This window comes from Dama dama, chromosome 6, assembly GCF_033118175.1.
Source record: "Dama dama isolate Ldn47 chromosome 6, ASM3311817v1, whole genome shotgun sequence".
NCBI lineage: Eukaryota > Metazoa > Chordata > Mammalia > Artiodactyla > Cervidae > Dama > Dama dama.
Window position 1 is genome coordinate 47,907,282 of NC_083686.1, and position 17,871 is coordinate 47,925,152.

Here is a 17,871-nt window from a genome sequence, read left to right on the forward strand (position 1 = left end):
TTTCATATTTCTGTTCTTATTTTTGTATGTTGTTTCCATGACACTTTTTACTGGGATTCTCATGGTCTAGAGGGGTGTTACTCCTAGCCTGTCTTTTAACCACAGACAAGCCTGTTATACCTACTCCTGTTCCTTTCATACAGTCTCTCCCACTGCACACAAAAATACACACACCTTCCAGCAGGAAAGATTCTGTAACAGTAGCAAGAGTAAAATTAATTTACCTTTAGGACTGTGAACTTTTAGAGTAAATGGAAAATTGAAATGGGTACTGACTGTTTCCCAAAATAATTAGATTCTAGACAGTCTAATTATTACAGTTAAAGCTCCACTGTGCCTTCTGTGACAAACATGTGGGATCCATCACATCTCAGCAATACTTTTCATGCTTGTAAGATTGTTTGCCTGAAGCAAGTCTAAATAGCCATCTTCTCCTAAATTTTCCTGATATGTACACATATTATATATTACTTCCTTCCTTCAGTAAGCAAACATCTACTGACTTTCTGTTTTGTTCCAGGCGCAAAAAATGCTTGCCTTTAGAAGTTCATGTCCATCTAGTGTTAAGTAACAGAGTAATGGTTTCTAAGAGATTGCTAAATTTCAGACATAAAACACATTGGAAACTTGCCTTGATTCACCCTAGTCCAGTAGGACCATAGGATATTGTAAAAGTGTGAACGAACTCTAGGCCAATAAAAAAACTTGATGTAGTATGTCATCTTTCACAAAATATTTAAGTTGTGCTTTTCTTTTTAAAATACGCATTTGGTAGCAAGAATGCTACTCGTCACTTCCCTCTCCTGATGACAGCTGTCTGCTCCTCTCTTTAGGGTTTGACCACTGTCACCCTGAGGTGTATGAACATTGCCGACGCCTGCTCCTGCACTTGCTAATAGTGATGGGGCCCAGCAGTAACATCCGAACTGTTGCTTCTGTCCTTCTCAGGAACAAGGAGTTTAATGAGCCCAGGGTGCTTACCGTCAAACAGATTGCACACTTAGATTATACTTTCACAGGTATTTGCTTTAAAAGTAGTTTGAAAATAGAACCGTACTTTGTTAATCTTGCATTAGAGAAAGTCAACTGAAGTTGAGATACTAGAGAGTACTTTTTAATATAGTTTTATTATTTTAGGTACCGGTGACATTATTAATTCATAAAAGAAGGAATTAAACTGGGAGTATTTGAATCTCTATTACCTTTAAGGGTCTTTGTCATAAAAATGTTGAGTGGCTTAATTTGAGCACTGGTTATGAAAAAAATGGTGAACTTGTATTAGATTCCTCCTACTCTCAAGAGCTGAAAAACTGACGAAGGAAGACATTTAAAATTTTTTATTCATTCAGTTATATTAATTGCATTTAAAATGTTATACAGCTTGAAGTCTAGTCAGTTCCAAATTATATATTTTTAAGTAGTGAGGTCCAAATTAATGAGACTTTACTGTAGAATTTATTTCACTGTTGATGTGAATTTGTTTTACTTTTCAAATTGTATTTTCTTTTTCCCTAATAGCCCTAACTTATTTATTTCATTCATCAGTATCATCAGGTTTATAATAAATGACCCAGAAAATAATTGGGTTTAAAAATTGAAATAAGATTACTTTTTTCCTAATCATATAATGTCAGATACAGGGTTAATACCTTTTAAAGTTACTTACTGGAAGCCCTGTTGTTTACCCAAAACCCTGTAGTTAGTGAGAAAACAATTGTTAGTAAACTTAGTCGCCTTTTTAAACTATGATTAAAAGATGAATGGAATAAAGTTTACTGCCTCTTTTAAGTTAAGCATTTCTATTCAGAATTCCATAGTTTGTATTTGTTGTTTGTTTTTAAGGCTCCTTTTGCCATTTTATAAATATGGGCATTAGTGATAACCTTTAGAATTATTTAATAATTGGCATAATGTAAATATTACAAACAGACTTTAAAATTGTCTTTATTTAAGTAAAGTGAAGCAGAAAGTATGGAACCCTTAACGTAAGAAATTAAAAATCAGCTAACACTGTAGAGATTATTTCCTTAACACATGTTGAGGAAATATGCCAAAGTATCAGGAAACTTCCAGTTCCAACACTGTTCAGCAGATGGCAGCATAGGATAGCATAGTAAATCCAAACCATTAAGTTTCAATAAGAGGCTCTGAAAACAGTGTTTGCTCAAAAACTCACTTGATGTACTCTGGTGCTTGTGTGGCTCCAGCATAATCTGTAAGGGCCCATAGCTTCATCTTTATATATTGTGGGAGATGGTTTCACATGTGGGTATTCACACCCATGGTCTCTTTCAGCAGGTGTTAGTGATTTTATACCTGATTACCAGCCCTCCCCCATGACCGACTCAGGGCTCAGCTCAAGTTCTACCTCCTCTAGTATCAGCTTAGGAAATAACAGCGCTGCCATTTCCCATCTGCACACCACTGTCCTCAACGAGGTTGACATCTCAGTAGAGCAGGATGGAAAAGTCAAAACCCTCATGGAATTCATTACCTCAAGGTAACATTTGCAGCTCTTCCCATTCCAGCCATAAACCTCTGTTAAGTCGTTGTTTCATTTGTCAGCTTCAGTGAACCCTATTTTTGTTTTCCAAAGTGTCATTGATTTGGAAAAGACAGGTTTGTCTTGTGCACTATTTAGAAAATTTGATGCAACCAGACTTTCTTCTTTTGCTCACACAAGATTATATATGAGGAAGGGCCTTAATCATGTCTGAATACTAAGTACCCAAAGAGAGTACAGTATTATCTGAATGTATATTCTGCCTTCATTAGCTGCATTACCAGTCAACCATCAAATATTTACTTATGGTCCACTCTTTGCAAAACACTCTAAGTAAAGAAGAAACATAGATGAGGAGGAAGGGGCTAGCATACCACAGCAAGAGCAAGATCACAGATGTGAGAAAACAAGGTATAATTGTTACTCACTCACTCAGGCTGGTGAGTAATCCAGCTTGAATGCAATGTTGAGGGGCTCCTAGATAAGAAAGCTTGGGAGAATTCAAACTGGAGGACCAGAACCATAAAGCCCAGGCCAGAGGTCTTTCAAGATAGGAGACATTATCGAAAATCTTTGAGCTAGAATGAGGAGTGTGGAGGAGGGCCCAATTAAATAAATATGTTGAGAAAATCAGTCTCATAGCAGAGTACTTGATGAATTAGAGGTGTCAGGGACTAGAGGCAGTGTGACCACATTTTTTTTTTTCAGGGCACCTTGGCCTGTGGTAATAAGGGGCTGAAACCTGAATAAACCAAGCTGGTAAATGCACAGATATTTTAAAGAAAGAATTGAAGGACATTATTCTGTCCTAAACTTTTCCTGTAGTTTTAACTTATAAATTATTTTCTTTGCCTTACGATCTAAATAAAGTGTCACCTCTATAAATTTTGACCTTTAATATCTAAGCAGTAACCACTACCCTTCTCACTTGGCAAAATTTGCCATCTTTTCCTACTACCTCTGAGAGCATTTGACTGTGACGATGGAGCATTCTAAAATTATATGTAACTTGGATCTTCCGCTACCTGCTCTAGATCATTGCAAGTCCAGGTAGTATATAAACCTAGCAGTAGACTGTATGACATGCTGTTTGATTTACTCAACTACTATCCTTTCTAACTGCAAAAGCACATTTTAAGTGAGTGTGAATAAAACTTAATATCAAATTAAAAACCAAAGGAATCACATCTGTTCTCTGTTTTCAGAAAAAGAGGGCCCCTTTGGAACCATGAGGATGTTTCTGCCAAGAATCCTAGCATAAAGAGTGCTGAGCAGTTGACTACATTTTTGAAACATGTGATTTCTGTTTTTAAGCAGTCAAGCTCAGGTATCTTTTAATAAATGTTTCAGACAATATTTACTTTCAAGTACTTTCAAGTACTTTTACTGTGATGCCAAAACTTCTGATGATGTTCAGCAAAAAATTGACAATTGACATGTCTAAATTCAAAAGTCATAGGTAGGTTTTCTCTTTTAACTTATTAGTGAAAACAGATTTGTTTTGGTTGAAGAACAATTTCTACTTGAAAATAAGACTGCTACTTTTGGGACTTTCCCGATGGTCCAGTGATTAAGACTTTGCCTTCCAATGCTGGAGATGTGGGTTTGATCCCTGGTCAGGGAGCTAATATTCCACATGCCTAGTGACCAAAAAACCAAAGCATAAAGACAGAAGCAATACTGTAACAAATTCAACAAAGACTTTAAAAGTGGTATATACCAAAATAGATCTTTGAAAAAAGAATGCCACTTTGATGTTCTTTGTTTGACATATGATAGTATAATAAAATTATAACACGATTGTTCATCATGAAACAATTATTTTGAAGGAACATTTATAGAGATGACAGACTGTACTGGTTTGGGCTTCTGTGATCGAAAATTGAACACATCCTGAAAATTAGAGTAAAACGTGTCTAAAATGGTGGTTCTTAGCTAGGGGTGATTCTTCTTGGGACATATTGCAATGTCTGGAGACATTTTTATTGCAGTTAGGGGGCGGGAAGTCAGTGATTAGTTGCTACTGGTGTCAAGTTGTCAAGAGGCTGGAGACGCCATCTGCACAGCACAGGACAACCCTCACAACAGTTATTTTGCCAAAATGATAATAGTGGTGACGTTGAGAGACCTTGTTCTCAGGGATCACTTCCCTGGAGATGATAATGAAGAGTCATCTGAAGTGCAAATAGAATTGTATGAAAAGGAAAAGCATTGACTTGGAAAATGTTGGAAAATGTTAATGCCCCGTTTGCCAGGTATTATGCTGGCACTGAATTTAATATGGTTCCTAGCTTATGATCATCACCCATATATATATATATCCTGAAAAACAAGAAGCACTTACTCGTTTCCTTTGTTTTCACAGAAGGAATTCACTTGGAACATCATCTTAGCGAGGTCGCTCTGCAGACAGCACTTTCTTGTTCTTCTCGACACTATGCTGGGAGATCCTTTCAGATTTTCAGGGCCCTAAAGCAGCCTCTCTCTGCAGCTACGCTTTCTGATGTTCTCTCCAGGCTTGTAGAAACTGTAGGGGATCCAGGAGAAGATGCCCAGGTAGTTCTTTCACTTCTTTCAGCAGGTGTTGAGCAGTGGGACCTGTTTCCAAGCATAAATCATGGCAGGTGGAGCAAGTTAATGTCATAGAGAATTATTGATGTCAGATGCTAAGAAGCAGAGAATTAAAAACAAAGTTAGACAATTTATGTTTAATAACATACAAATTGAATTAGGTGGTGCCTATAAAAACAGCTTTATACATACATACCTGGATATTATTCTGTGATGACTACAAGGTAAAAGAGGAATTTAAAGTTAGATGTAAAGCAAAACACCGAATTTCATTTTTTAAGATAAATTACATGAAATACTGCAATAGGGAGCTTAACAGAGGTCTGTACAGACCCATGATGTTATGAATGCTGTTTTAGATACTGAAGATACAGTAGTGGACACCACAGAGTTCTTAGCATGGAGCTCACATTTCACTGGGGAAACAAACCTTTTAATCCACCAATAATGTATAAAACAACTTTACTTAATGATGAATGCTGTGAAAATAATAAGGTAGGGTGACAGTTTAAGCAATGATAGGGGAGAGGGGTTTTTTTGTATATAACCACCTAGAAGATGAGTTTTGAACACATGTGTAGATGAGTGAGTGAGCCCTGTGATCATCTGGGACGGAGAGCAGAGGGAAATAGGACAAGTGCACAGGCCCTGAGGCAGGAGCAACAGGCTCTTCAGAGGAAAAGCAAACACTCCAGAGTGGCTACAGTGCCTGGGGCTGGGGACTCCAGCAGGCCCAGATCACACGAGGCCTGGGGAGGTTCTGGTGAGAGGTGGGATTTTACTCTGAACCGATGGGAAACTACACATAGTTTTAAAAGGAGGATGATGGATGGGATTTGTTTTTTTAAAAATTCACTCTGGGGGTGGCTTTGTGGCATCCTTAGAAAGGTAAAAGAGGCCAGTTAAGAGGCTGTTTGTAAGAGCCCAGGCCAGAGCGGTGGTAGCTGGATTAAAGGAAGCCATGGAAGGAGAGAAGTCAGGTACAGGATGTATTTTTAAAGTCGTATTTTCAAGACTTGCTGATGGATTCAGTTTAGATGTGAGAGAAAGAAAAAAGGATGTCTCCTAGATTTCTGGCCCCAGCAATTTTGGGTGGGTTGTGCTGCCATTACAATCAATTTACAACATTAATTTGCTACGTTTTCATCCATCCGCAAGATCATGTTGCTCAAGAGTTTAATTATTTTGTAATATTAATGTGGAACTTGTTCTATTTTAAAATCTCATCAGGATGTGCATTATAGTTTTTTCTTTCAGAGCATAATTAATTAAAATCTGCCCCTTTTTTCTAGGGATTTGTGATTGAGCTGCTTCTCACGTTGGAATCTGCAATTGATACTTTAGCTGAAACCATGAAGCATTATGATCTTCTTTCTGCCCTTTCTCAGTAAGAAATGATAAACCAGGCAACCGGTGGATTTGTATACAGAACTTCAGTAGCTAAATAGGCACAATATTATATTGTTCTAATGTTGGTAGTGAGAGGAATACCCCCAAATTCAGATGAATTGCCAGTGGGAAAATGAGCCTTAGTGAGGATGGGAGAAAGGCCACAGGGCTAGCAAGTGGCAATACTGTTCCTTTCATCTGGCCAGAGACCTTCATGCTGTGCTTCTAGGCTTCAGCCCCAGGAACAGGCTCTGTTCCCAGCACACTCAACAACCCACTGTCCCCCCAGCAGGTCAGGCTCCTTAGGACTCACACTTTCCACCTATTGGTCCTCCTCCCTGGACCAGCCTCTCTTCAAACTTTCTCCTCTTTGTAAATCCCAAATTGATTTATCCTTCAAGTCCCATCTCAGTACCCCTCTCCTAGTTAAGCATTTCTAACTGCGACCAGGGGAGTGTTAAGCATTCTATCCTTTGGAGTCTCACAGTATTCTCTTAATATTTTTAATAACAGCAACTAGCAGGCTATAATTTTCATGGACTTCAATATTCCTAGCATTTTGCATACCACTGGCACATGTAGAAAATATTCTGTACTTAATCAATGATAACTAGATGTGAGGGAGAAGGAGAAATCAAAATTAAATTTTTGAGCTTGGTTCTTTTGGAGTGTGAATTGACAGAAATAGGGACATCAGGACTGTTGAGTCTGAAGATGAAACAAACGAGGCCTGGGCTTTGGATATAATGTTCACCAAATCCCAGACCTGAAAATTATCAGCAGTAACTATAGCAGCATTTTCACTTCAAATCAAACCTCACCCAACTCAGGGGAAATAATCGGTCACAGTAGAAAAGACAACTGTTGTACATTTTTTTATTAATAGAGAGGAAAGAACTGAAATTGGTTTCAGCAAAGTCAGATATGCTTTTAATTTTTTTTAACATTTTAATTTTATTGGAGTAGAGTTGATTTACAGTTGTGTTAGTTTCAGGTATTAAGTTAGATATACTTTAAAAATGATTTTTCCTGGAAACAGTTACTGTTTTTCAGTTGTTTTAAGAGTACAGTTAATGTAGCAAAAGAAGCAGCTGTGCATGGATTCATCTTTTTTTCTTTTTTTTTTTTCTTTCGAGAACCTCATACCATGACCCTATAATGGGAAACAAGTTTGCAGCTAACAGGAAAAGCACTGGACAACTCAATCTAAGCACAAGTCCCATTAGCAGTAGCAGTTATTTGGGATACAACAGTAACACAAGAAGTAACTCTCTGAGGCTAAGTTTAATTGGTGACCGAAGAGGTGACCGGCGGCGGAGTAACACACTGGATATAACGGATGGACGGATCAACCACAGCAGCAGCTTAGCGAGGACTCGAAGCCTTTCCTCCCTGAGAGAGAAGGCAGCGTATGATGTGCAGCCCACTACTGAGCCCGCCAACTTGATGGCCACCATTTTTTGGATAGCAGCCTCTTTGTTAGAATCAGACTATGAATATGAATACCTCCTGGCTCTCAGGCTTCTCAACAAACTGCTGATCCACCTGCCTTTGGATAAATCAGAGAGTCGAGAGAAGATCGAAAACGTACAGAGCAAACTGAAGTGGAATAACTTCCCAGGCCTTCAGCAGCTCTTCCTTAAGGGTTTCACCTCAGTGTCCACGCAGGAAATGACAGTGCACCTCCTGAGTAAACTCATTTCTGTCTCCAAACACACGTTGGTGGATCCTTCCCAGTTGTCAGGTGATGTGAATAGAATTGCACCAACTTTCTGTTGTTGTTGCTTTTTTTAATGTAGTGAAATGTAAACTAATCATTTGTTTTGAAATCTACTGATTTCTGCTTTTCCACAGAGTTTTCTTAACATGTGAGGTAGCATAAATTTTCTGGTAAAAGCAGAAAAACGACCACACACCTTTTGTAGAAGCTGAGGCACCCCAGGACAGAGAGCGCGGCCTCCGAGCAGCGGCGGGAAAGCTCCCGTCTGCGGCGCGCGCGGTAACCCCGTCACTCTCTGCTTTCTTTTCATAGGCTTTCCTCTTAACATCCTTTGCTTGCTGCCTCACTTAATCCAGCACTTTGACAGCCCAACCCAGTTTTGCAAAGAAACAGCCAGTCGAATAGCAAAGGTAAGCAAATGTTACACTGAATGATAACACTGGAGGGAAATTTCTCCAGAGTCTTATCTTAAGGGGGGAGCCTCTTCAGAATCCTTTTACTGTCACTTCCTATGTGAATTTTGCATCTGAATTTTTATTTTTATGCATATATGAAGGAGTAATATAGTAACGATGTAAGTTACAATTGCTCAAATGACAGTGAATAAAATTACTTGTTTAGAGTAACTATCCTCTGAGTCTTGAGTCTTTCTGCTCCGTTTCCCTACTTTATCCTCTACCTGCCAGTTTCCAAGTCATTCATTTATTCACTACTAGATATGTACTGAGCACTGGATCAGGTGCTGAAATAGAGTGATTATCAAAGTAGATAGAACCTTTAGCTCCATGGGACCTGGAGTTCGGGGTGTGATCACCTAGAATCTGGTGACTTTGCAATGAAAGTGAAACTGTTTACCACTCAGTGGTGTCCAACTCATTGTAACCCTGTGGACTGTAGCCCACCAGGCTCCTCTGTCCATGGGATTCTCCACGCAAATATTCTAGGGACACATAAACCAAAATCTGCCTCGAGGAAGTCATATCTAAGCTGACTTTGAAGGCTGAATAGGAATGACCAAAATAAGATCCCTGGATGAGAAACAGAAGCAGGGCAGAGGGCAGAAATTTTCCAAGCAGGAGGAATCACATGTGCAGAGTCCCTGAGGAAGAAGAGGGCATAATACCTTTCTTGATTCTGAAAGTTCTCTCTTTTTGTTTGTCTTTTAACATTCTCTTCATCTTCCCTCTGCTCCCTTCATTCTTTTTTCTTTCCTTATTTGACTCTTTCCCTCCCATCATACATTTCTTAAACAAGTATGTAGCTATTTTTAAATCGTCTCTGGACAAACTTTGTATAAAAAGGTTTATAGCTCAAATTGTAAAAGAAAATTATTTTGAATTTTATATACTTAGTAATTTCCTCTTAAGAACAAGAAAGAAATCACAACTACTTTGCCTTCTGCTTAAACTTAATTCTGAACTGATTTTATGTATGTATTTATTTTGTCACATTGAGTCTTGGAAAAAAGACTTTTCAAGCTGAAAATACAAGCAGTTACAAGAAGGAGTCATATGAATTTACAAGTAATATATATACAACAGGAAATTAGGTGAACTGAGGAAGTGACTCAATAGTAATATAAGTAAAATAAGCTGGTTAAATCACTGGGGAAAAATCAGAGAAGTCTGCAACATAAGGGAACAAGCACATAAAATTCTCTGGAAGAGCTTTTTATATAAGCAGCTTTTTTCAAACCCGAGATTCAGGTAGCGGGTAGTATATCAATAACTGGAAAGAGCAAGCTTGTAGAAAGCTAAACAAACACCCACCTCTCCCTGGCCCACATTTCAATGTCGGTAAGTGCAGATTTATCTCTGGGTACCAATGGAGTGAAAAAATACTACCAACCCAATTATCACATACACAGCTACAAGAGTAAGAACACTTTCATTATCTTGATGGATAATATTTAATGAATGACAAATATATTTAATAAAATATGCTGTTGAATCTATCCCTATTTAAATTTCTAAATAGATGTGGAGAAATTCTTAACCATTTTAAAAGCATGTGTTTAAAAAGAAAAGCCATCATTATAGTTAATGAAAATACATCTTAGTTGTGAAAATGATGGTTTGCACTAAAAAACCCAATGTGTATCTGCATTAATGAGGTCTAAAAGTGATTTAAAAATTTTATTAAAATGACTTTCATTTTAATATTCTGATAACATACCATTAGGAAAATGTAAACAGAGGGTTTTTTTTTTTTTTTCCTACATGAGGACTAAGAAAGAAAATGTAAGGAAAAAAATACTGGCTTATTTGGGCATTTTAAGAAGATAAGAAGCATACATTCCCTGACGAGGGAAGTGGAAACATTTGAGATTGGCAGCTGAGGTGTGATGGGGAACTTGCTTGGGGCTGGGGCGGGTGAGAAGCACAGTGGGCCCAGAAGACCATGGAAGCCGCTTGAGCTGCAAGCCTGTGCTGTCATGACCGAGGCAAAGCACAGGAATGTCCCAAATATCTTTTGTTTTTAAGAAATCAAATATATGGCTTTCTGTGAGTCATAAACTGCTGTGAAGTCTGTTTTCTTCCTGTTGAGTGGCACACAAAGGTTCCCTCTGTGGGCTTTCAGCAACCTGCAGGATGTGGACTAAATTGATTCCTTAATTATTCTCTCACGTCAACTGTTGAGAGTGATTTTCTGCCATTATGTGCTTCCTCATTATGCAAATATCACTGCTGCTCTTTGTGCCTGTGGGGAGCACAGCATTTCAAAATGAGGCAATACTTGGAACAAATATTGTCCTTTTTAGCTATTCATTATGGCAAAATGGCATGCTAAAAAAGTTTTTGTTATAAAACTCTTTGTGGCTCATAATTTAACCTGGTAATTCCAAAATTCCAAAATTAAGCTAGTCTTGCTTTACTATAAAATTGCACAGCCTATATTCCAAAGAATGTCTTCCTTTTCAAAAACTAGGGTTTAAAAAAGTCATTCTTTCAAAAAAATATTCTTTAAGAAGATAGGAATTCTATCAGAATGTCATTCTTCAAGCTAAGATTAAAGAATTCACCTCAAACTATAAAAATTTTTGCTGAAGAGTAACAGATTGTGAAATTGTAAAGTTATATGGTTTTATAAAATAGTGTGAAAAATGACTGTATTTTGAAATACAAATAATTATATCTTGAAATATAAGTGAAATACAAGTATTTTGAAATATCAACCAACTTTTTCTTTTTTCTTCCTGGTGTCTCATAAAATGAGTAAAAGGCTGATGCGTGAAAACAGCTGCTTTGAATGATTTTATAAAATAACTTCCAGGGTACCATGTTAGGTTTCTAGAGTCTGACACGCCTTCATATCTTGGGCTTATCCAGTGATATTGTCTGCATGATGAATAAGCGTAAAAGTCAGTTACAGTCATCTGAAAGTTGAAAGTTCATATATATTTTAAAAGGTAGTACTCTTGTTTTATCAAATGCTCTAGGCACTTTGTGAAAATAAGATGGAAGAATAAGGGAGGAAAATGAAAAAAAGGAGAACTGAAAGAACTCATCACGGCTGTCCTTTCTCGATAGCTGAGGCTAACGTGGCCCTTTTCCGGTTCTTCACTGTTCAGTTATCCTTGGAGGAGGTTAAGGAGCACCCTCATCAGTGACTCAGGGAACAGACAAAGAGGGTGCATTTGGCCCAGTCTCCCAAACATTTGTTGATTCAGATACTGTAATACCGTATCAAGCAAACTCTAAGAAAGTCAGTATACTTTGTACCAGCCTGTAAATGACTGGCCAAGGACCTTAGGGCTTTAGCTGATTCCCTGAACTCTGGAGATGCAGTGCTCTAGCGTTTTATCAGCCCTCCAATGGAGTCCTTTTACTGTATCATATGTTGAGGCTTCTGCAGCTGACTGCTTTGGTGTGATTCCCTAGCCACCTTGAGACTAAAGCGTTTCTTCGTTGGCACAGCAACTCTGAACCTCCCTGAGGGTGTCCCGGTCGAGTCTGCCTATTTAGTTTCTTGTACTCCGAACCTTATATGGATTTTATAAGACAAAACTCTTTTTACAGAATGATACGTAGGATTTACAGAAACGTTTAGGTTTTTACCAAAGACATTTTTCTAGAACACTGGACTGAAAAGAAAGCTGTGTACTTAACACTCATGGAAGTGCTTGACATATTAACCATCTTTCCATATTATCTAAAAATCGTTCCCTCAAGGATGCCCTGTGCATTCTCCTTTTCTGTTTAACTTCTCTACTGTATTGAGAGAAAATGCGTTAATGCTTCAACATGTATGTCTAAATTATGAATACACTGAATATAAAATTATGTTTAATGTCATTAAGTAAATGAAATTTTTTTTGTTGTTTTTTTAGGTTTGTGCAGAAGAAAAATGCCCAACGCTTGTCAACTTGGCTCACATGATGAGCCTGTACAGTACGCACACATACTCCAGAGACTGTTCTAACTGGATCAATGTAGTATGTAGATACCTGCATGACTCCTTCTCAGATACTACGTTTAGTCTTGTGACTTACCTTGCAGAGGTAAATTTACCCCCATAAAAGGATCTTTCAACTGCTCTGTGACAGAATTTTCAAGAGTATTTCTTTCTAGAGCAGCACTAATACTAATTTTCAAATTTTATTTAAGAATGAATAGAGGTAACATCTTTTTTAAGAGGAAAAAATATATAGGTAATATTGTTCAGGTACAAATGAGTTGTTTGTTTGTTTGTTTTTCCATTTCAATGTTTACTTCTTCATTCACTGTCCTTAAGTGGTATAAACTCAAAATAATGTGAACTTCATTTAAAGTGGAGAATGGGTTTTTGGATGTATTTCTGCATTCACTGTCTTTAACACAAAACTCAAAATAATATAAACCTCACCTTTATTTAAAATGGAAAATGGGTTTTTTTCCATGGTCTTAATCCTAGGAAATGGTTATCATTTTTTGTTTCTATAAATTTGCTCTTGGCTTTCTTTGAAATTCTTTCTAGAATAATAGTGTAGCATGTAAAGCCATTTCTGCTGAGCAAGTATTTATTCTGTTGATATGTTTACCTGCTAATCTAAAATATGATGGGGGGGTGGGCAGTAAATAGGATTTAAAACTAGTCCTAGAACAGCATAAAAAGTTAACATAGTTGACCTTGCACAATGCTGGAATAAGGGTGTTAACTCTCCATACAGTCAAATTCAAATATATCTTACAGTCAGCCCTCTATATCCGTGACTCAACCAACTGTGAATCATGTACTGCTGTGGTACTGAAAAAAATCCACATATAAACAGACCCACACAGTTCAAACCCATATTATTCAAGGATCAACTGTATTTATTTGTTGAAGAAATAACTCCATGCCTAGGAAAGTAAATTACTAAGTAGAGAATACCGGAGACCTTCAAAAGGAAGAAATTCCTAGTCACTAAAAATGTTTGTCAGCTTGCAGTAGAGTGGTATCTTCCTTTTTAGAAAGTTGACCTCTAGAGATTAAACCTAACACACGAAGAGGCTTAAATTATGTGTAACTCAATAAGCGTTTAAGTATTGCTCACAGCACTGTTTAACTTATCCAAGTCATTGATGGTGCCCATCATAAGGTGCTCAAGATGGTGTGAGTTTTTAAGGTGTTAGTTTTGATAGATTTACTCCCATCACCTTTATATTTAAGTGAGCCGACAGCGTGAGCTGTCTGCCTGAGAGCTTCTTGACATGAATGAACGTGCATCACTAGGTTCATCTTGTCCCTGTTCCTTTAGGACAAGAGCCAACGTAAAGCCAGACCTAAGACCTAAGCTCCTTGGAATTTAAGTGCCTTATTCCAGCTTTCCCTTTTGTGCCACCATAAAGCCCAACACTAAAGTAACACTTGGAGAAGGAAATGGCAACCCACTCCAGTATTCTTGCCTGGAGAATTCCATGGACAGAGGAACCTGGTGGGCTACAGTCCATGAGGTCGCAAAGAGTCGGCCACAGCTGAGCACATCATCACAGAGTAACACTAGCTCTCCCCGAAGACTGACCCGTGGGGTTCTGAGGTCTGACACTGGCACAGTATAGCCTATTGGGTACCACATGTGGGCAATATATTTCCAGTCTGTAAAGAGAATGCTTTGCCCCAAATGTTACTCTTATTAGTATAAGTTATCCTTGTTCTATGATTATTAATGATTCTCAGATTATCACTAACAATAGTACTAAAATTATTTACATGTATTTAAAATTACACAGATATAATTTAATTGTCCCACAGACCCTAATAGGAAAGTGGTATCACTTTTTATTTTAAAAATCAAGGCTCAGAGAGGTTAAGAAACTTGTCCAAGATGACATGGGTAGTCATCGGCTGGTGGGAATGGCTTGGGAGTAGTTAGTTATTCTTTGGTAATGGTGATAGAGCAGTTTTAAAATAAATGGTGTTCAATTAAATTAGTTAAGGGTATGAAAGTAAAACTTTTTTTTTTCTTAACTAAGGTTAAGAAAAAACAATCTACCTAATTCTCCTTCTGAAGCAAGGACAAGTAACAATAAGAGACATTACCTTTTACCTTCGTTATTCTCTGGATTTCTGATAATCTGGCCATAAACTCTTAGGTTAACTGTATTGTGGTTTTCAACATCAGTAATGTAAATACAATGGAATTTTCTTGAACCTGATTAAAGTATATTTTTAATTTTACTTTTAGCTGCTAGAAAAAGGACTGTCTAGTATGCAGCAGTCATTACTACAGATCATTTACAGTCTTCTGAGTCATATTGACCTCTCTGCTGCCCCAGTAAAGCAGTTTAATCTGGAGATCATAAAGATCATTGGCAAATATGTACAGGTGAGTAGCTACAAATCTTATGTATAGAAAGTGATCATCTCAAAAACAATATATAATCATAAAAAATTGGAAACACCTTAAATGTCTGAAGAGCAGGGGAAGTGGTTAATTTATAAATCATGTTTTCAGGAATATTTATGAGATGGAAAAATGTTCTCAGTGTGAATGACATAAAGCAGAATCTGAATGGTAGGATTCAGCAACCAAGTACATTTAGGCATTCTTTTACATTTAGAACACAACTACCAATATAATTTACAGGAACATCCCTGAAGAGGCTTACACATTTTATAGTGCCCAGAGCTCCTGATTTTTTCCATAAGAAAAAAAAAAAAAATGATGATTTCTATTGAATCTAATTTTGTTAAAGATAAACTGTTTCTACAGTGATGTGCTTAAATTGTCACAACATCATTTGGACATTTCTATTATCACTAATATTTTGTGCTTTAGATGGCTTCATATCAAGATGTTATTAACTAAATTGGAAAACTCAGTTCTGCTAAGGATTTTTTCACTTCCTTTTTTTAGTAATATTTTACCTGGTTCAGAACTGTTAACTATGAAACAATATGTATAATAAAAGGTTGAGGTGTGATTTTAGTACAAGTATGAAAAAAAGTTATTTTTTTTACATGATTCTTTTCATTAGATGGTAAAAGAGAAATGTTCTAAATTCTTAATTAGACATTGATTCCTCTCCACCTATACATCTGTCATGTAAATCATTCCTAAATTATACTGGTAGAAATATACAAAATGAAAAGCAGAAAAATAACTCAGAAACATTGCCACCATATATGAGGGAGGGGAAGAGCTCACCCTATACAGGTCAGGAATCACTGAGAGGATTATTTGACCACAGCACTTAGGCTTGTTATTTGGGGCTTGAGTCATTAAGAAAAATCTAAATTTTAAAAATATTTAAGTATTTTTATGCCTAAGAAATCTGATGTATTAAAAATGGTTTATCACCAAGGCTTAAAACATTTTAAATTTAGAGTCTTAGGGCCATGCACTTCATTCATCTAGAAAGTTCACATACATACGACCCTTTGGCTTACCCCTACTCCCAGATTACTGTATTAGACTTTCTTAATGAATAATATTTATAAAGCACTTATTGAAAACAGTGCAAAATATCCTGAGTTGTTAGCATTATTATGCATATAATGTCTTATAAATCTTACAGTAAAAATAATAACTTATTTTCTATCCTTGTGTAACTCAGACCCTCAGTTAAGGACCTCAGAGTAAAAATGAAATAATTGACAAGGAATTTTTATAGAAATAATGTTTTCACTGTCTAGAATGTAACTAAGTTTTTGTTCTTAGTTACATACGTATTTGTAACATTTATATGTCTATTAATTTTTGAAACCAGAGTCCTTATTGGAAGGAAGCCCTTAACATCTTAAAACTGGTGGTGTCCCGCTCAGCAAGCCTTGTCGTGCCCAACGATATCCCCAAGACCTATGGAGGAGATATGGGCTCTCCTGAGATATCCTTCACTAAAATTTTTAATAATGTCTCTAAGGAGTTGCCTGGGAAGACCCTGGATTTTCATTTTGATATATCTGAGGTAAGATGCTCAGGTATTGGTAAAGGCACTGTATTAGAAATGTTCCTTTGTTCATTCTGTCATTAATCAAGCGCTGATCGAGCCGGTACTCAGCAGGAGATGCTGTAACAGGTGCCCTGAAAACGAGGTGGGCGTGGGGAAAAGGCCTCCTCTCAGCACTCCTGTTAGCCTCTTGAGGAGACAGGCAAATAAACACAGTGCTTTGGTTGCCAAGTAAGTTCAGAGTTTTATAGGGCTATATAGCATGTACATATAACTTAATCTGACTAAATGGGAGCATATATGGAAGTGTGGGCAGGGGAGATTAATCCCAGAAAAAGCGGCACGTATGAATGGAGGCTTGTAAGTGTGAGGAAGCACGGTGCTCTGGAAAATTCTAAGTAGCACGGCCGACCTTGAACATGTAGCACAGAGGATAGAGTAGTGTGATGAGAGAGAAAGCTGAAGCCATAGGGAGCAGCACAATCATGAGGATGTTGTCGGACGAGATGGTTATATTCTTTTTTTTTTTTAAGTAAATTAAGTTGTTTTATTTATTTATTCATTTATTTATATTAGTTGGAGGCTAATTACTTTACAATATTGTAGTGGTTTTTGCCGTACATTGATATGAATCAGCCATGGGTTTACATGTGTTCCCCATCCTGAAGCCCGCTCCCACCTCCTGAGATGGTTATATCTTAAAGAAGTAGTAGCTCTTCAAGGATTTTTAGCCAGAGTAGAAAATACTAGGATTTGCGTTTTAGGGAGATCACTCTGGCAACCGGATAGCAAACAGACCAGCAGGAATTTTTTAAGAGGGAAGTTATCAATCAAGTATTTTGCAGGATAGGGGGAGTTGAGAAAGATAACAATAAAAAATCTACTCACATTTTAATTGAAAAGGATAATACAGATTTTTTTTTAAAATTTGCAGTTTAGTCTTGGTATTTGAGGGCTTCCCTGGTGGCTCAGATGGTAAAGATCCACCTGCAGTGCAGGAGACCTGGGTTCAGTTGCTGGGTCGGAAGATCCCCTGGAGAAAGGGAACGGCTACCCACTCCAGTATTCTTGCCCGGAGAATCCCCACAGAAAGAGGAGCCTGGAGGGCTACAGTCTATGGGCAAAGAGTCAGACATGTCTGAGCGAGTAAGCACAGCATAGCACTTGGTGTTGCATTTATCTGAAGCTTATTGATTTGTGTTGTTTTAAGATATAAAGTATGTATGTTGCTAGTGTTTTAGTTAATATCACTAAATATTATCACTAAATATAGTTAATATCACTAACTAAATATTTAGTTAATTGCTAACATGGAGTACACAGCATGGGAATATTAT

General features: G+C 37.3%; 1 protein-coding gene across 14 annotated transcripts in view; it reads left to right on the forward strand.

The window, feature by feature from the left end:
* Nucleotides 1–17,871, forward strand: part of FRYL (FRY like transcription coactivator) — a 300,909-nt gene that overhangs the window by 251,491 nt on the left and 31,547 nt on the right. For 12 of the 14 annotated variants that reach the window (XR_009693420.1, XM_061146006.1, XM_061146005.1 and 9 more), the window contains 10 exons: nt 834–1,019; nt 2,296–2,500; nt 3,709–3,830; nt 4,869–5,059; nt 6,367–6,461; nt 7,600–8,207; nt 8,496–8,593; nt 12,514–12,684; nt 14,830–14,970; nt 16,355–16,552. Coding sequence is in view for 13 of the 14 variants with exons in the window: in XM_061146006.1 (XP_061001989.1) it covers nt 834–1,019; nt 2,296–2,500; nt 3,709–3,830; nt 4,869–5,059; nt 6,367–6,461; nt 7,600–8,207; nt 8,496–8,593; nt 12,514–12,684; nt 14,830–14,970; nt 16,355–16,552 (2,015 nt within the window). In the remaining variant the exon portion in view is untranslated. The remainder of the gene's footprint in view (nt 1–833; nt 1,020–2,295; nt 2,501–3,708; nt 3,831–4,868; nt 5,060–6,366; nt 6,462–7,599; nt 8,208–8,495; nt 8,594–12,513; nt 12,685–14,829; nt 14,971–16,354; nt 16,553–17,871) is intronic. The other 2 variants (XM_061145999.1, XM_061146011.1) reach the window with 1 other exon arrangement.